This window comes from Urtica dioica, chromosome 6, assembly GCF_054948205.1.
Source record: "Urtica dioica subsp. dioica isolate 48M chromosome 6, U.dioica_male_clone48M_v1_H2, whole genome shotgun sequence".
Classification (NCBI taxonomy): domain Eukaryota; kingdom Viridiplantae; phylum Streptophyta; class Magnoliopsida; order Rosales; family Urticaceae; genus Urtica; species Urtica dioica.
In genome coordinates, this window is record NC_142761.1 from 44,717,741 (window position 1) to 44,736,975 (window position 19,235).

Below are 19,235 nucleotides of genomic sequence, written 5' to 3' on the forward strand. Positions count from 1 at the left end.
TCAGAAAATAAATAAGTAAAAGTCCAAGCAACAAGTCTATACATATAATTACTCTGATTGAAGAAGCAAAAGCGTCTACAAATATAATTTTTATACTACAGACGAATGAAGTGATTCTATTAAAACACACAGAAACAAATCCAAAGAAATATTACGGGTAAACCATCTTTTGTACAGTTGGATCTTTTGTACAGTTGGATCTTCCATCATCTTCTCCAAAGCTTCTACTGACATGCCACTTCCTTTACCTACACAGAAATAAAGATGGTTATCTTTAGAATCACAGTTTGATACTATGAAAGGAAAATCAAAAGGGGCCAAAAAAGAATACAAGTGACAATTTCTTATTCTGGAAAATAGCAATGCTTAACAAAAAAAAAAAAAAAACTTCATGTGATCTGGACTCTGGATTGCATTGCATTTCAGCTCCATAACTTAAAACTACAAGCAAAGTGGATTATAAGCTTAATCTAGCCAACATCAAGCCTGCAAAGGATCAGAGCGGAATCTAAAAGCAGGAATCCATCATCAATATCAAACTGACCAATAATCAATGATGTCAATACTGGAGTAATGATAATGTATGAAAAAGACACCTTTGGCTTTAAAGTATGAATGTACCCTCAATTCCAAGGGGTTGATTAAGTATTAAGGGCAATTCTTGGTACCTTATCAGTACCTAGTTTGATACCCCCTAGACGCAACAATTTGCGCCACCGGGGTAGTCTCCCGTCGGATTTAGCCGGGTTTTACCCGAACACCAAGGTGATAAATAAAATAAAATAAATTAAAGATAACTAAATATGTATTTTATATCAAAATAAAAATGGCATAAGCCATGTTACAAGTGCTTTTTACATCACCAGTGGAGCAAAAAAAAACCCTAAGAAAAGGAGACAGAACGCTAAACCAACAACCGGCCCGACTACTAAGGGACGAAAGCCCACAGAACCAAAAGAGAACAAAAAATATATAAGAATGTACCCTATACCTTATGGCTCTAAACTAGAAATAAGTTCTCTAAAGATTTATTCGTTTAACAGATTCTCTAAAGATCTATAATTTTCCCGATATTTAGTTGTACATTGAACACCTGCGATTTCTTGGTTTTATTTGATCATTAATGATAAATAAATAAAATTAGAACTGAAAAATAAGCATCTACCCTAAAATATGACATAGCACTCACAATAATCAATATACATGTAAGAACCCGCTATTCGAAAGATTAAAATTTCCAGGGATAGCTAGATTTACCCTAAACCCAATTGTCAGATTTTTTATTATTATTATTTTTCCCAACACACAGAACTTAATTGAAAGAAGATAAGTATGAGCCATAAGAAGAAAACAAAGCTGTACTTACTAGTAGTTTGTGATCCAGTAAAAGAATTAACACCCTGGGTAGCTCCATTCTGAGAGGCCTAGTAAATGCACATACAATTTGGTTGAAGTAATCTAAAAAACCAAAAATGAAATAAATATCCACGTCGCAATTTCTTACTCCTTCTGAAGGTTGGCCACTTGAGGATGAACTAGTCTCCTCGGCATCATTTACACTGCTCGCGAAAGGACTTTCTTCTTTCGTTTCTTCTGGCGAAACATCGACAAAAGCTGCAATAAAAAAAAGTTGAAAATTTAAAGGGGAAGAGTATACTTAAAAGGAAAATTGATAGTAGTTTCTCCAAAACAATATATCAATATCATTGATAAAATTTGTATTTCTTCTAAAACAACGAAAGTTGCTAAAAAAAACGTATAGAAGCCCCAGTGCACAGATTAGCGATTTCAGGCCTAACAGAAATAAAATAACAAAAATATAAACCTAACAACCGAAGACAAAGCTCACAAACACCATAGATTCAAGCTAGTAACTTCCATTCCCTACGCATCATAAAACTCTTAATCAGTAGGTAAGTTAGAACACAAACGAATGGCAGCGCTTACAAAATTGATTGGCCTCTCTCTTCACCTCTTTCTTCTCTTGACTCTCGTACTTGGTAGTATCAGCGAGCGGTGCTGTTTCGACTCTTGATGCAGAGACATCGACCGTCACCGCCGGCTTCGGAGCCGCCGCCTCCCGGTGCTCTCTCGTCCTTTTCCCGGGGGTGACTCATGGTTGGCGTGCTCCGGTGACTCGTGGCCGTCGTGGCTCATCTCGGTCGGAGCGCACGCACAAGGAGCTAATTTTCAAATCCTGAAATCCCTAATTTTCAAATCCACTGAATATTTCAAATCCCTAATTTTCCTCACCTTGATTTAGTAGGGCTCGGTCGCCGGTCGGACTCGGACGCTCTGTGCTGCGGAGTGCGGTGCTCGGAGGAGATGGCGCGGAGGAGAGGCTCGTTTGGGTCGCGCGGAGGCGGAGGAGATGGCGCGTTCGTTCGGACTGTTTCGAGAGTTTCGAACTGAGTGTCCGAGGCAATCCTCTTCCTCCGCGAGCTCGAATCCGTCTCACTCTCTCGCTCTCTTCCTCTATCTCGCTCTTTCGCTCTCTCTTCCTCTCTCTCCTTCTCTCGGCTCTCTCTCTCTCTTTCTTTCTTTTTTTCCCTTCTCTCTTCTTTCTTTTCTTTTCTTTTCTTTTCTTCTTTTTTTTTTTTCCTTTCACGCAGAAATTTTAGAAGTGACATAGGAGGGAACAAAATCCCGCTAATTTTTTAGACAAATGTTTTGGACTTTTGGGTGCGACTTTGTCGCACCTATTACTCTGGAGAAAGTATTGGGTGCGACTAGTCGCACCCAATAGTCTTAACACACTTTTGGGTGCGACTAGTCGCACCCAAATTCAAAAAAATTCGCGAAAATTTTCAAGCGCTTAATTGAGTTTTGGGTTCGACTAGTCGCACCTAAAAGTCTTTTTGGTGCGACTTTTAGGTGCGAATAGTCGCACCCAAAAGTGATCTGCACCGGAAAACTGTATTTGTAGTAGTGTGAGACGAGGCAAACATCATCTACGGCTAAGGGACGACTTGGGATACCAAGTCCGACACGCTAGAGCCCGAACGCGATCACTTGGTCCGGCCTTGGGTCGAACCGTTTGGGGCTTCCTAAATCGTTGTCCGAAAACGAGCGACAACAGTTTTTTTTTTTTTGGGAAAATCAGGAAAAAAAATGGTTTGGAAAATCTAGAAATCGTTTGAAGATTTATTGAGAATTTGTCTTTTTATTGACATGAATGTCAATAAATCTTCATACGATTTTGGAAATTTTTTGAAGATTTATTGACACCGTTGTCAATTAATTTTTTTGATGTCAAAAAACTTCAAGATATCAAATTCTTTGAAGATTTATTGACGTCCAGAAATTTTATTGACAACGATGTCAATAAATCTTCAAATAATTTACCACAACCGTTTGAAGGTTTAATGACGTTCATGTCAATAAAAAGACGAAATGTCAATAAATCCTCAAACGATTTCCAGATTTTTCAAACTAAATTTTTTTCTTCAAATTTTGTCACAACCAAATGAAAATGATTTCCGACTTTAGTTTTGTGACCATTAAATAAATAACAAAAGTATTACAATATAAAAGGAAATTTAATTAAGAGAATTTTTGTACAAGCACATATAAAAAAGTTATAATTTTAGATTAATTTTGATTTATTGGATTTTGATCTTAAATTATTGAGATCCCTTCTCATTTTTAATTCAATCGGAGCTAATCAATACAAAGTCAAGCTTAAAATAGAGCATCAGTCTAATTCGTGACTACATCTACAAATACTAAATTCTGATATTACAATCTAACACAAAGACACTCTCCACCGTAAAATCAAGGATCGCACAAGATATATAATTTGCATATGTCCCATTTAAGGAATATTGCGTAAAATGTCATCTACTTGCTTCTAGTCACAATATCTTCAATTCTTTTTCACTAATCAAGTTATTACGATGTCTATATTATAGGAATGATCTCTATATATTATTTTTCATCATCCGTAGGTGCGCTGACATTGTCTACAAAACAAAACATTGATAGATATAGGGAAAGTGTTAAGTGTAACCCACAAATAAAATAACATATATTAAATATTATTATATGGAGGTCTTCCTCTAGTTTAAAGCAAGGAACGCATTTCCTTTGCTTTCTTCTTCTTCTTCTCCACAGTCCGTCCGTACGATCGACGATGAGTACTAGCAGTGTGAAGGCAATCATGGTGACCTTATTCACAGCTTCCATTCTCTTCACACTCTTATTCCTCTACATTCCGGTCACCCTAACCCTAACACTTCCGACTCCGACGCCGACGCCGGTGCTCTCCAACCACTCCGCCGCGGCGGTCTCCTTCGCCTACCTCATCTCCGCCACCAAAGGCGACGGCGCGAGGCTCCGGAGGCTCTTGTACGCGCTGTACCACCCGGCCAACTCTTACCTCATCCACGTGGACCGCGCGGCGCCGGCGTCGGAGCACCGCGACCTGGCCGAGTTCGTCGCCGGAGATCCGGTCTTCGCCGGCGCCGGCAACGTCTGGATCGTGGAGAAATCGAACCTTGTGACGTACAGAGGTCCGACGATGCTGTCGACGACTCTCCACGGTATGGCCGTGCTGTTGAGGCTGTGCCGTCGCTGGGACTGGTTCATCAATCTCAGCGCCTCCGATTACCCTCTCGTCTCCCAAGATGGTACGGTGAGTCCTGTTCTTTTTTTTTTCTTTTCCTTTTCACCTTGATTTCCTTTTTTTGAGAAAATCGGTCCATTAATTTCTTCAGATCTGATCCACGCTTTTTCCGAGGTGCCGAGAGATCTGAATTTCATACAGCACACAAGTCGCTTGGGTTGGAAAATGTGAGTGAGTGTTAGTGACTCCTTAATTTAATTCTTTAATTTAGTAATTTATCTAATTAATTGTTTTTATTTATCAGGAACAAGCGAGGGAAACCGATAATAATAGACCCGGGACTATACAAACGCAACAAGTCGGAGATCTGGTGGGCTATCAAACAGCGAACTCTTCCCACAGCTTTCAAGCTCTACACAGGTTTTAACTTTTAATTACTTCCATTTTTTTTTGTTCTCTGAGTTTTCTTCCACACATTTCCATGTTTTCATCAAGTATGAGCATGAGCGTCTACTAATAAATTGACACGTATCAGGGCCAAGGTATTTTGTTTTTTATAAAAAAAAAATTCAATGGCCAAAGAAGTCTCAAACGTGTCACGCTTGATGTGTAATTTTATAAGTATGTTCTATTTGTTTGTTGACTTCAATTCCCTAATCATAAATCATAGAAATTCCCTCTCACTGAGAGCTAAATCAGCCAGATTTGGAAAATCTTGTTTGTATCCTAATGTCACAAAACACAACTGGGAGATAAAGTGAGAAACTATACATTGCTAACGAACATATTTAGTATTTACCATAATATCACCTCAGTGGTAAACACAGTATGTAAAAGGTAAAAAATTAAGACTCATTCGCCTTAACTAGTTAATAAATATATAATAAATCAATAGAAATCGTTAGTTAAGACTTAAGAACAATCATTTATGATATACTTTAGCATTTTTTATTTATTTACTTACTTTACGATTAATATAAAAATTTATAAGTTAGCGGCAACAAACTAGGAAGGTGTTTTAAAGTTGTTCCTTTCTTGTACCTAATATCTGGTCTAGTAATGAATATAACTTATTAACACAATCAATATCACTTTCAATAAACCTAAAAGATCATTACACATTACCATCTGCTCTATTCATTTTTGCTTGTCTTGAGTAGTGTTTTGATTGAATAAATCCATTTGCAGGGTCAGCTTGGACAATGGTGTCGAGGTCATTCGCCGAGTATTGCATAGTGGGTTGGGACAACCAGCCGAGGAGTCTTCTGCTATACTACGCGAACGTGGTGTCGTCGCCGGAGGGGTATTTTCAGACCCTGATCTGCAACAACGCGGAGTACAAGAACACGACGGTCAACCACGACCTTCACTACATCACCTGGGACACGCCTCCGAAGCAACACCCAAAGTCGTTGGGGCTCAAGGACTTTCGAAGAATGGTCCAAAGCAACCGACCTTTTGCGAGGAAGTTCAAGAGCAACGACGCCGTCCTTAACAGGATCGACCGCGACCTCTTGAAGAGGCGCAGAGGAGAGTTTAGCCACGGGGCTTGGTGCTCCGCCAGGCGTGGGCTCCACGCCTCTTGCGTGGGCCCACAGCCTGGCAGGGACGGTGCCCTCAGCCCGGGCCCGGGATACAGACGCTTGAAAGCACTCTTGTCTAGATTGGTGTCTCCCAATAACTTGCGGAGGCAACAATGCAAATGATTTTTTTTATTTTTTTTTTTATTTTAGATATACAAATTGATAATATACTATAAACATGAGAAATTGTCTTATTTGCCATCAATTTTATAACATTTTCCCACTTTCCACCAAAAGACTAATTTGGCCCAAAATACCACAGATATGTCAACAATGTTGACATCTAATAGTGAATGGCAAAAATAGACGACATAGATGGTGATATTTTGGGCCAAATTAATCTTTTGGTGGAAAGTGAGAAAATGTTATTAAATTTGTGACAAATTGAACAATTTCTCTATAAACATTCATTCGGCTTGTAGAATTTCCGAACACGCATTAGTTTTCCGCATTTATTTGTACTATTTTGTCTATTAAGACATTTATGTGTAATTTCAAATAAGTTATTAATAAAGTTAAAGCATGCACTCTTTTGATATAAGTTTGCGTTTAGATAACGGGCGGAATCAAGAATGGAAGTCGAGAGGGTGGTAGAAAATAATTAAATTGTATAAAATATCTAAACTAAATTCATAAACAATATCTATTATTTTGTTGGCTGATTTTTTTCAGGTTCACACATCGACTAGGAAAAAAGCTCGATGGGTGGCAGCAGTAAAAGCAAGAGTGCTTGCGGGATTTTGGGCGATTTGGCTTCTAAGAAACAAATGCATCTTCGAAGACGAAGGCTGGAACGCAAAAGCCCTTCAAGAGACATCTAACAGACTATAGCTACGTGGCTTCACAACTCATAGAAGGATTTCAAAGGCTACTCACTGGCGGATTTACAAAGAGATTGGGCAAGCGCCATATGAAAGCCGAAAAGAAAGAAGTTCCCTCCTTTTGTTTTGTGTCTTCTCCCCGTTACCAGGGGCGGGAGATTTAGACCCTTTTAAAGATTTTTGTCCCTATGTACAAAGACCTACAGGGTCTCTTTTGGCCGATGTCTCTTTAAGACAGACACTAGATTAGTTTTTGTATCTAAGATTCACCTTTCCTATGTGTAACGGTCTATAAGGCCAACTTTTGGTAGTGGTTTCGTTTTTTTGGTTTGGCTCAGCCCGGGTTCGCGTGCTCGATTGGTGTTGGATCCGGGGAGCAGGCTATAAACGTCCATTCTTTTGTGTAAAGTGGTTTTTGCCTTTTCTAATATATATAACGAAGTTACCGTTTCAAAAAAAAAAAAATTCATAAACAATAACATTTAGCTCAAGTGCAAAAACACGTTTATTACGTAAAAACATAAATTTTGAAAAAAAAAACAAATATTTTTAAATTTTAAAAAGGATATAGACCGCCAAGTTTTTTGAAGGCCCGGTTTCAAGTTGAAGCGAGGGCCTATACCCAGGCTTAGTCCACGTCTTTCAACGGGCCCGATTTGATCCGGCCCTTTACCATCGGGCCAAGCCTAGAACCTCCAAGGTAAATAAAAGGTAAATCAAATAAAAACTAAAAACGGTAAATGCGAGATTTATCCCCTCTATTTCTAGAAATATCAGATATATCCCTTCAGTTTAATATAAATGACATATACCTCCCCTAAAAAATGTTATATTACAAATATCACCCTTTTCGTTTATTTTTTTACAAAAAAATAATTTGAACTCTTCAAAATACCCTTAATAGAATAAATATTTATTTACTATTTTATTAAAAAAAATCAAAATATCTCTTTATAAAAAAAAATCTTAACTTTTTATAAAGAAATTTTTTAATTTAATTTTTTTGTATATAGAATAGAAGATTAAAAATTATTTCATTAAGGGTATTTAGGGGATTTCAAATTATTTTTTTGTAAAAATAAACGGAAAATGGTGATATTTGTAATATAACATTTTTATAGGAGATGTATATGTCATTTATATTAAACTGGAGGGATATGTCTGATATTTTAAAAAATGGATGAGATAAATCGCATTTCGATCAAAGATTAAACACAGGGATACTATTGATATTTTCCGTATAGGATATTTAGAGGATTAAGTTTTGAGGAAAAGGTACGAGTTGGAGTTAGATTCCGAGATCGTTGTGGAAGCGTAGGACTGGTTCATTCATCCAGTTGCTTGAAATCGGCCCACAGTCAGGTAATCGTTCAAGTCTACTTCAGTCTTGGTATCGTAGCTGATTGGAATGGTATTGCCAATTACTTACCGGATTTTGATCTAGCTTTCTGTTACCGATCATCGTGAATTATTGCTGTTGTTTTTGTGAAGCTAACACCATGGATAGTGCATAGTGCCGTGACCTTGGTGCCGAGCAATTTGTAATATAAACATCGATGTTGTGGTTTTTGTGACATTGCTGGATTTGGAAAAGAAACCATCAAGGCTATTAGAATAGTATATGTAAACGCGTTCAAAAAAAAAAAAAAAAAGCGAGGTCTCGTAGCGAGTTGTGAGTGAAGGCGATAAAGAAATGGCGGGGATTTCGGTCCATCAGATTGCTCAGTCCATCACTTGTCACACTTGGAGCCCCGAAAACTCCAGTATTTCCTTTGTTCCCAATTCATTTCTTAAAATCGCACTTTTATTAGCTCTGATCATTTTCTTCTTATTTTACAGTGATTGCTTTGTGTCCGGGCAACAGCGAAGTGCATATCTACAGGATTTTGGATGATAAATGGGAAAAATTACATGTTCTTCAAAAGGTGTTATTATTCAGATTCACTTTCTGACAGTTGATAGCTTCCTTGGCTTCTGATTTTCTTTGCTTTCATATTGTAGTACATATCTTTGTTTCTCCATTTCTGTTTTCTTCGCAGCTTTGTTTTTCTGTTGTTAGGACGAGATTTTATTTTGTGGCAGTTTTTTTTTTCTTAAGTGAAGATTCCTGGTAACTAATGTTATCATTTTCTTCTTTCCATAAACTGTCACAGCATGATCAGATTATATCAGGTATAGACTGGAGTGCAAGGTCGAACAGAATTGTTACTGCGTCCCATGATCGTAACTCGTGAGTACTTTTATCATTCAAGAATCAAGATAAATGGATATAAAACGTGGCGAATCTGGAGTTGTTATTAAATTGTAATCATTAGAAGTAGGATTTAAATTGCCAAACATACATAGTTTGGGGACTAAATTGACAAACATCAGACTTTAAACTACAGACATAATTTGCTATAGAGTGTTTGATCATCATTTTTATAAAAAAAATTATAGAATCCTTATTTGTTTTCTTCATCTTAATACTAATGGGTATTGATATGAATAACAAGACTTGTTTTAAAGGTATGTTTGGAACCTAGAAGGAGCAGAGTGGGTGCCTACCCTTGTGATTCTGAGGCTAAATCGTGCCGCGCTCTGTGTTAAGTGGAGTCCAAAAGGTATTCAATGGTTTCTATGTCATTCTGCTATGTGCTCGTAAATTGTTTTTACTATATCTAATGTTTCATTCAGATAATAAGCCTACTTTGTCCATGCAATTTTATCATGAGAGGTCCTTTTACATTCCGCAGAAAACAAATTCGCTGTTGGCAGCGGGGCAAAAACTGTTTGTGTGTGCTACTATGAGCAAGAAAACAATTGGTAACTCATTCACCGCTTTTAGATTTCACAACATACTCTCTGTAAAGGACTTAGATTTCGCTTCATTAGTTGATGGCTTCGTTTTGTTTTTTATATCATGTACCATTTGCAGGTGGGTCAGTAAACTTATCAGGAAAAGACATGAATCTTCTGTGACCGGTGTTGCTTGGCATCCCAATAATGTGTGTATATTTTCCTTCGTCACACATTGCTTTTGATTTTCACATCGTCTTGAAATAGATTTGTGGAAGTTTCAAATATGATTCAAACCAAATGTGGCAGTGATGGTCCTTGTTGTCGTGATATGATGTGTGTGTGTGTGTGTGTGTGTGTGTGTGTGTGTATGTGTGAATCCTGTCACCTTACAAATTCAATACCTGGATTTTGTTTTCTTTTTTTAAAATTGCGAAAATCAATGCTACAGATTCTCCTTGCAACAACATCTACAGATGGGAAATGCCGGGTGTTTTACACATTCATAAAGGGTGTTGACGCAAAGTAAGTTAATGGGTCACTTTATTCTTCATAAAATGGAGTGTCTCTCTCTCTTTATAAATGTTATTTATCTAACTATGGTTGCTCAATGAAAAATGTTTCAGGGATTCAAGGACTGGACCTTCATCAGACTCAAAATTCGGAGAGGTATCATTTGCATGTCATAGTGTCATAATTTGACAATGGTGGATTTTTTTACATCCTTTTACTGGCTGAAATTAGTGGATGACATTTTGCTTTACTTGATGAAACAGCAAATCGTTCAGCTAGACCTCTCATTTTCTTGGGCCTTTGGCGTTAAATGGTCGCCGAGTGGCAATACCTTAGCATATGTAGGTCAGATATTCTGTCCTACTCAGACTTTCATTCAAGTTTATAACGATGAATCCCTGAGTAGCCTCAGCTCTTCCATTGTTTCACATGAAATATCAGCTTATGCATCTTTGGTTTACAGGTCACAATTCTATGATTTACTTTGTGGATGAGGTCGGACCGTCTACTTTGGCCCAGACTGTTGCCTTCCGTGATTTGCCTCTCCGCGATGTGGGTCAACAATTCACTGTTGCGAACATTTAATCTGGGAATCACTTTCATGTATCTTTATGCTTTATTCTCCGACTTTGTTTCAGGTTGTATTTATTTCTGAAAGACTGGTGATAGGGGTTGGATTTGACTGCAAACCAATGGTATTCGCAGCTGATGGAAGTGGAATTTGGTGAGTAAGATTCTCCACGTCCACGACCATATTCCCCTCAAGATTTTGTAGGTATCAATAGCACATCACCAAGATACTTGTATATCTCTTTCAGGAGTTTCATCAGATTTTTGGGTGAAAAGAAAACATCTTCGGGTCCAACATACGGTTCACAGGTAAATACATGTTTCTTTTTTTTTTTTTTTTTTTTTTTGGCATTCCTCATATAGGCTTATGTAGTTCACTGATAAGTTACACTAGGACGATTACCTGTTTCTCTATGGTCTATGCTGTGGGAAATTCTGTGTTCAGTGGCTGGGCCGAAACTAGAACCCTTTTTTATTGGCTTAGTCGATGACTTTCAATAGAGTATGAAGCGTATTTTATCTTTTAAGTTTCCTGAAACGTTTTACTCTCGCTCTCTCATGTAGTTTTCTGAAGCATTTGGGAAGCTTTATGGACAACCTAAGCAGGGTTTGAACAATGACGGAGTTGAGAATTCCCGATCACGTGGTGGTGGGGTTCATGAAAACAGCATTAAGTATGTCAATCTACATTTCTAAACTACTTGCGCTTTTCTTGCCCTAGTATTATTCAAGGTTTACACTGCTTTTTGTTATGTCAGCTGTATTGTATCACTTGGACAGCCAGGAATGTCAACAGGAAAGCGATTCAGTACTTCGGGTTAGTGAAAATAAACAAATGTGGAATTCCAATCCAGTTACAGTGATTCTTAATAATCTGCATATTGGTAATTTACAGGGCTGGACGGTAAAGTGGTTATTTGGGATTTGGAAAACCAGTCAGATTTAGAGGACTACTTGTGAAACCCGCCCTCCATCATATTTGATTGCTACTAATTTGTGGTCTACATGGACCAAAGAAAGCCTCAATCGAGGTCATAATTTTGTACCCTTTTCACGTATAATTACATGTATGCACTGTTGTGTGACGTTTATCGGTTCAAATAATCACATAAAAAAAGAGTTTTGCTTGTTCATTGTGAATATTTTTCCTTGGCATTCTCATCAGATGTCAGCCATTTATTCCACATCTGTAAGCTTCCGTTACCTCATATATTATGATTGCATTTTAGCTTATATATAAGCTTCAAGCTTAGCCGCTGATTGAGTTAAATATATTCTCTAAGTAACAATATATAAGCCAATTTCATATATATTAGTTATTCATCTAATTACAGAAGTCCTAATCAAGTCATACTACGAAGTTCATGATTAGGTCAGAACATGCAGTTGAAAGGGCACTCCATTGTTCAACATCACCAAGAAATGAGGATTGAGAACTTTCATTTTATTTTCTCTGAAACAAATGGCAATGAATAGAAAAAACAAGAATACAACTCTCAAAAGCTCATTATTCAAACTACTACAACATCTGGTACAACCTAAAATACAATGCCTTGTACATTACAAACTAAATAAGAAAATCGGCAACAAAAAACTGTAAAGCTTATTACATATTTGTATGTACACCTGATAAAATACACATCGCATCCCTAATCGCTTGCACAACGAACAGATTTTGCTTTGGACTATAGGTACGATGGTGATGGTCGAACGCAACAACAAAGTATCGAAAACGGTGTAATAAAAGTCTTATCCAGTTGGCAAGTAGCAATTGCTGCTACCGGAGCTTCCGATATTACAAGGCATGTCGCGGACTTGAAACTTGACAGTGGTCGTTCCGATATCGTCTAAGACCTCGAGACACTCGTGCAAATCCATGTCGCTCACGAGCATAACCCACTCTTCGTCGTCGTCCAAGTACTTGAGCTGGAACGTCCCGGTCTGGAGCTTGAACCTCTTCCCGACTTCCTCGTACAACTGCAAACAGCTCGGCTCACACATGTCGAGCTTGAACCGCACCGTGTCTTCCTTGTAAGTCGCTTTCACCACAAGCTTCGCATCGCTCGTCTTGTTCATTTTGTCGGCGGGGGATTTGTGTTCCTCGAAGCTCTGAGAGCTCGACGAGCTCACGTGCAGCGTCGACCCGCCCCCGTTGGACGAATCCGTCATGCTCGAGGAGCTGGGCTGGTTTTGTTGGACGAGATCTTCGTTGCGAGACCCTGAGCTCTGAGACTTGCTCGCGTCCGGCGGCGGCTCGAGACAGTACCCCGGGATCGTCTCGTAGTTGAACGCTTTTGATCCGACGCCTGTCATGTTCATTATGTTCGAATCCTTGACGTCGTAAGAGCTGGGATTGACGACCAAGCTCCCCGTCGTACAATACATGTCCTCTTCGAACTTGATCGTTGAGACGGGGTCCGGGTTGTGGAAAAGGCTCTTCTTGTTCGGATCGGTTTCTTGCGGAACGGACCCAGCCGCGACCAGTCCACCGGTGGAGGGGTCGAACTTCAAGCCGGCCTCGACCCCTTGAACGGAATCGAGCACCGTTTTGATCTTTCTTAACGACCGGTTTACCTTATTTATCTTACGAGATGGCCATCTCGAGATCCCATGTTGTCTGCATATTCTTTTCAGTGTGGTGGGGCAAACTGCCAACAAAATACTAACCCGATCAATTACTCATTTCACAATACTTAGCATTAAACGACACACCTAAGGACTCTCTAATGCCTAATTCAAATCATGGCATACTAATCTAACAAATAGGGTCATCAGTGTACCTCCAATACTTTTTGCAGCATCCTTGAGGCTGCCGGAAAAATATTGTTGAAGAACGCTTAAGCTTACGTTTTTCTCTGCTATGCTTCTCTTTTTCTCATTTTGTCTCCTTGACCCGCCACTGGCCTACGCAGTGTGAGCACAATTCATTACACAAAATGCAGTGTGAGTTGATCAAGGTAGAGAAGAATGAAGAAGAAGAAGAAAATATATTACCTTTTCACGGACGCAATCTGGTGCTTGAAGCTCTCCGGTTTTATCGTTGGATACATTCAAATCCCCATTGGAAAATTCCATTTGAGGGGTTTCCACGGGCCGTTTCGGAAGGTGATCAGCGGAAGCGAGGCCGACCAATTCCGCATCGGATACGGTCCTCAAGGACTTGCAGATTCTTTGCATGGTGACGGAGAGGTTGTTTAGCAAGAGCTGTTGTTCTTCGGCGCCTTTGACGTTGAGAGGGAGAAAGAACTCGAGAACGTAGTCGTTGGGCCCCGTGTAGGTGCTCCGGAGCCTGATTGCAACGGCGGCGCTCAGACCGAACTTGCGAGCGTGATGAGCCAGCGGGTACTCCGTTATGTCGTACGTCTTCACGTCCGGAAAGAAGAACGGGATGTTCGATTGGAGCGCTTTTCCGGCCAAACCTTTCCCTTCTTGAAGATGGTGTTCCATGCACGCGTGTGCGAACCCTTGCATCGAACTGTCGTTCACGTAGCAACCCGTTTGCTCTACGCACAGAACGCACTTCTCTTTCGGGTCCGTTCTGCAGCGCAGCCTCGCGTCCCCTCCGCCGTAGCACGGGACCCACGTCAGCGCCAACGGCAGCCTGTGCGCGTGGCACACCACTCTCAGAACATCCACGATCTCAGTCACCGCATTCTTGTGATTATCAGACAGGTACTGCGATCATATTCGTAAACGCGAGTCAAAACATTTTTCGGTTTCGTCGAAACTAAATACTAGGTACTACCTGAGCGACGAGCTTAGGAGGCGGAGTCGTCGCCAGATTCACTGCCTGCAACCGTGCAGATGAGCTTGCGTTAGCGCCTGATTGTATTCATGCGAATAAAGGAACACAAAGATTATCGGACGTTCGAGAGAAACGAACCTGAAGCGCGTTGCAAACGATATTGACCTCCTCGTCGAAATTGGGCTTCTCTCGGTTGGTGACGAGCTCCAAGACGGCGCAGCAAGAGGGGTGTGGATAAGGCTGGAAAATGGGCAAGGCGATGGAGCCGCGGACGCGGTGGCTAAACGCGTGCTCGACTCGGACGTACTCGTGCTTGTGGTAATAGCTGACGTCGGAGGTCCACTCGGGGGCTCGAGAAGCGAACACGCGGCCGGGGAGACCGAGAAACGACCCGTCCCTGCCTTCCGCGGCGGAGAAGGTGTAGCCCCGCGAGACCTCGCGGTAGCCCGCTAGGGTCTGGTCCAGCAGATACGGCTGCTCCGATGTGCTCAGGACCAGCTGGTCTCCGTGCTTCATCGGGACCCACACCTGAGCCAAGATTCCGCCGCTCGAAGAAGACTCTTTCACCAGCGACAGCGCTCTCAACATCTTCTGGTCCAGCGCTCGATCGCATCCGAATGTTTCCGTTTCCGTTTCCGTTTCCGTTACCGTTTCCGCAGAAAACAGCCCGGCATTCTGGTCCACAAAGTCCATGGGGGAATAGAAGCCGTGATCCACCGGAGCGCCGGGCCAGCCTGTTCCTGCGTAGTCGAAGCTCAAGAGCTCCGAGAAGCTGTTGTTGTTATACACATCACCGCCGCCAAAAGCCGGCAAAGTCGTATCCACTGTGTCCGTCCATTGCTCGTCCTCTTTCTCTTTCGCCAAAAAATGGTTCTCCATTTCAGGAATGGTTAGAGCTCTAAAGCGGTCAAAACAGCCCATCTATCACAGGAAGACATGGAATGGATGTCGGCAATTCCAACACTTTTCATTACCCAAAATAAAAAAACAGCCCTGCGGTTCAGATTCATCAATTAGGACAACATAATCAAAATGAGACGACAAAGAAATTGTGAGCACAGAGCAGGGAATTGCTTACCGAGTAAGTTATTGAGGACTAAATTGCAGGCCGGTCTTTTACAGTGGAGAAGACGAAGCGGTGGGATGTAAGAATGAAAAGGTTTGACAAAAACTGGGAACTCAATTGCTCATTATAAAGCCCCACTTGGGATATGTACCAAAATCCAAACCCAGGACCAGATTCAAATTCCAAACTCCGATTTCAAGCCGAAATTTTAATTCCTGAAAAAGGCCAAACCCTCGAGACTCGGAGCCCGTTTCGTCCCAAATTCCAAGCAAATTTTTTATGCAAGAAAAAATCGCACCGCACGTAGATATAATATATATATATATATATAGAGAGAGAGAGAGAGAGAGAGAGAGAGAGAAGACTGGCCGAGTGATGTCAGATTTTGCTAACATAAAAAAAATAGTGGGAATATTTATATTATAATAAAACCCTAATGCTTAGAACGGAAAGATTTTTGTTGAGAATTCATAGCGAAATAGGCATCAACGGGTTAAGACGGTTTGGTTCAGAGAAAAACGACATAGACTCAATCGCCGCTTTATTTTTAACGTTTGCCAGAAATAGAAAAGCACGTCTTCTTTTCTTTAGCTTTTACTTCATTTCAATAGCATTGCTGATGTCACTCCTAGAATATATATACAGAATTGTTTGTGAGAATTTCATCTTTGATGACGTATATATAAATAAACAATGAATATTTAGACACAAACTACGCCAAAAAAAAAAAAAAAACAAACTATTCCGAACATAAAATTTATGAGGATCAGACAAGATAAACCTCACGGGAAGGAAATAGGAAAATTGTTCGCAAGTAGTAATTTTGATATTTTAAACCAAAATAAATTAAACAATATTTTTAAACACTTCTATTAGTAATTATAGATATAAAAGTATACAATTATCAAATGGTAGATTTATAAATCTATAAATAACAATAATTATAGATATATAAGTCTATAATTATTAGTTGAAAAATGTCTAAAAATATAATTTGATTTATTTTGATAAAAAGTATCGAAATTGTTACAGATTGAGATTATTTCCCAAGGAAATACTAATACCAAAATTTGTGGCTTATTTAACGAAAAGTATTGGAAGAAAAAAAATCAAAGGGAACTAGAAAGAGTTATGTCGTAATAGATGTTAATTGTTTCCTTGTTGTAAACCTAAGGAAATATTAGATTGGTAAATTAAAATAGATCATTATAAAGAATGTTTTTGAAGGAGCTTGTTCCTAGTTTGCTACGAGTATCTCGCCCCACATTCAAAGCGTGTAGATGTATCAAAGCCATCGCTTCATCATGGTCAGAAATCTCTCTTCCTCTCACTTAGGCCCTATTTGGTAGAGTGAATTTAGGATATATGAATTGTAGTAGATAAATTTGGATTTTTTTTTTGAACCGTGGGCGGAACCACGGGGAATTATATTAAAACCCTCACTTAAGTGGCGGAGGAATACCGTGGTTACATCAAGGACTAATACCACGGAGGTCGTTCTCGGCTTCCCGAACAACACAAGGGGGGGCCGATTCCAACCACCGGGCGCCCGAATCAAAATTTAAAGCATAACTAGCAAGCACGTGGGCTGCTTTATTACAACCACGGGGGTGAAAGACAAAACTCAAGCTATCAAAATTAGGCAAAAGTAAGAGGATATCGCTAATGATCGTACCTAGTTCCGTAGCCGGCGCATCTAGCCTCCGAACCACCGAGATGACCTCAAGACAATCGGATTGAATGATCACCTGGTTCCAGCGCATGTCAAGAGCAAAGAGCATACCATGAAGAATCGCCGAAGCTTCTGAGACTTGGGCCGAGAGACCAAGTTGGATGACTTTGGTTTCCGATCCTAAAATCTCTCCCTTAGAGTTCCGAGCCACCGCCCCGAGGCCAATTCTTCTGTCCTCCGCTCGCATTGCAGCATCAACCGAAATCGCAACAAGGTTGGTCGACGGGGGAGTCCATACTCTCGGAGAGGCTTTCTCGCGCACCTTCTTTGGCCCGAAGCAAGCTTTGCGGTAATCACTGATGAACCCATCCGCCCATTCTAGAAGACCTTCCGGAGTCCAAATCTTCCTTCCCGAGCAAACATTGTTCCTATGATTCCAAAGCTCCCACAAAATAGTTAGAAAGAATTCAAGAGTACTAACCTTGAGTCTCGTCGCGGCAAGGAGGAGCATCCCAATCGTGTCGCCGACCTGGAAGATCTTGACGAGATCCTTGAATCCCCCACATTTCCACACCTTTTTGGCCCAATGGCAGCCCCATAAAGCATGGAAAATGGTCTCCTCATCCAATTCGCACACGGGGCATCTGGCATCAGTTAGAACATGACGTTGTCGGAGAAGAGTCCGGGTCGGGATCCAGCCCCTACACACCCGCCATATAAACGTCTTCACTTTTGAAGGGAGTTTGAGGGACCAAAGTTTGTTCCACCAATCAATATTCCCCGACGGCCTAGAGGGGCCTACAACTCTCGTCGCTTCTCGCGCTATCCGGTAGCCGCTACGCACTGAATATTCACCATTTTTAGTATAATGCCACCGGAGTTTGTCAACTCCTCCTCCTCGACTCTCCGGAATGCTAAGGATCGCGTCAGCATCGTCGGGGGAGAACATCGTCGTGATGAGGGGGATGTTCCAAGCACCTGTGACGTCTTTGAGTTCGGAGACACGCATCTCACCCGGTATATGAGTAGCGTCAGAGAGAAGAAAAGAGGGGGGCCGGGGAATCCAACGGTCGCCAGAAACCGAAGTGGACTCATCGTCTCCGATCCTCCATCTCGAGCCCCTGCAAATAAGATCCTTACCCCAACATAGGCTTCTCCAAATGAAGGAACCCGTCGAGCCACAAGTGGCCGTGAGGATGTCACCGTCTGGGAAGTAGCTCTGATGGAAGACACGGCCTACAAGGCTATCAGGTCTCCGAATAAGACCCCAGACACTCTTAGCAAGTAAGGCTTGGTTGAAGCCGCCCACGTCACGGAAGCCAAGGCCACCGTTAGATTTGTGCTTTGTGAGCTCCTCCCATTTACACCGGTGAATCTTTTTCTTTTGCCCTGTGTCACCCCACCAAAAGCTCGCAATGGCCTTATGAATACCATCAACGAGACCTTGGGGGATCCGGAAGCAGCTCGCGACATAGCTGGGGATGGCCTGGAGAACTACCTTGATGAGGGTCTCTTTGCCGGCATGCGAGATAGAGAGACCCCGCCATGAATTTATCTTTTCCCAGACACGCTTGCCGAGGAGTTCACCCATCTTAGGCGTTCTGGCTAGGATTGGGAGGCCGTGTAACTGGATCCAGTAATCAGAGTGAGTGAAAACCAGTGGGTTCCCTTCTCTTCCAGATGGGTCGTATAGGATAAGGAGAGAGCGATCAAAGAGCCACGGCCCAGAATCCAGAACTTTCCTCTTATCTCCTAGTTTGTCAAAATAGAAACATATTATATCATCCTCCAGATCTTTAGTTTTGACGTTCCCTGTCGTTCTCCAAAGACCGCCTATCACAACCTTGAGAACTTTCTTGTTGTATTTTTTGTTACAGAGCAATTTCCCGAGCAGTACATCCTCTCCCGACAACGAGTTTTCGC

At 41.0% G+C, this 19,235-nt stretch overlaps 3 protein-coding genes and 1 long non-coding RNA gene across 6 annotated transcripts; 2 read left to right on the forward strand and 2 right to left on the reverse strand.

Annotated features, from left to right (window-relative positions):
• Positions 1–2,599, reverse strand: LOC149394572 (uncharacterized). Of its 3 annotated transcripts, none has more exons than XR_016299740.1 (5): positions 2,254–2,599; positions 1,948–2,197; positions 1,505–1,614; positions 1,367–1,424; positions 1–248 (listed from the first exon to the last, which is right to left on the reverse strand). It is a non-coding gene; the product is annotated as an uncharacterized LOC149394572 (long non-coding RNA). The 3 variants fall into 3 exon arrangements; XR_016299739.1 differs by having other exon boundaries at positions 1,948–2,206; XR_016299738.1 differs by having other exon boundaries at positions 1,948–2,599.
• A 1,239-nt stretch (positions 2,600–3,838) lies between these two features.
• On the forward strand, positions 3,839–6,688 carry UNE7 (Core-2/I-branching beta-1,6-N-acetylglucosaminyltransferase family protein). The gene is made up of 4 exons (XM_089616845.1): positions 3,839–4,628; positions 4,716–4,791; positions 4,869–4,984; positions 5,753–6,688. Exons 1-4 carry the CDS (start codon positions 4,133–4,135, stop codon positions 6,268–6,270), a joined length of 1,206 nt encoding a protein of 401 aa, XP_089472971.1. The 5' UTR covers positions 3,839–4,132; the 3' UTR covers positions 6,271–6,688.
• A 1,525-nt stretch (positions 6,689–8,213) lies between these two features.
• Positions 8,214–11,962, forward strand: LOC149394574 (actin-related protein 2/3 complex subunit 1B-like). The gene is made up of 16 exons (XM_089618363.1): positions 8,214–8,330; positions 8,460–8,731; positions 8,808–8,893; positions 9,122–9,198; positions 9,477–9,571; positions 9,704–9,773; positions 9,886–9,955; positions 10,198–10,271; positions 10,373–10,415; positions 10,523–10,604; positions 10,723–10,811; positions 10,898–10,983; positions 11,078–11,138; positions 11,394–11,503; positions 11,588–11,646; positions 11,725–11,962. Exons 2-16 carry the CDS (start codon positions 8,662–8,664, stop codon positions 11,787–11,789), a joined length of 1,137 nt encoding a protein of 378 aa, XP_089474489.1. The 5' UTR covers positions 8,214–8,330; positions 8,460–8,661; the 3' UTR covers positions 11,790–11,962.
• A 346-nt stretch (positions 11,963–12,308) lies between these two features.
• LOC149394575 (Plant regulator RWP-RK family protein) lies at positions 12,309–15,949 on the reverse strand. Its single transcript, XM_089617311.1, has 6 exons — positions 15,653–15,949; positions 14,713–15,567; positions 14,575–14,619; positions 13,824–14,504; positions 13,610–13,733; positions 12,309–13,477 (listed from the first exon to the last, which is right to left on the reverse strand). Exons 2-6 carry the CDS (start codon positions 15,493–15,495, stop codon positions 12,579–12,581), a joined length of 2,532 nt encoding a protein of 843 aa, XP_089473437.1. The 5' UTR covers positions 15,496–15,567; positions 15,653–15,949; the 3' UTR covers positions 12,309–12,578.
• Between the last annotated feature and the right edge of the window lie 3,286 nt (positions 15,950–19,235).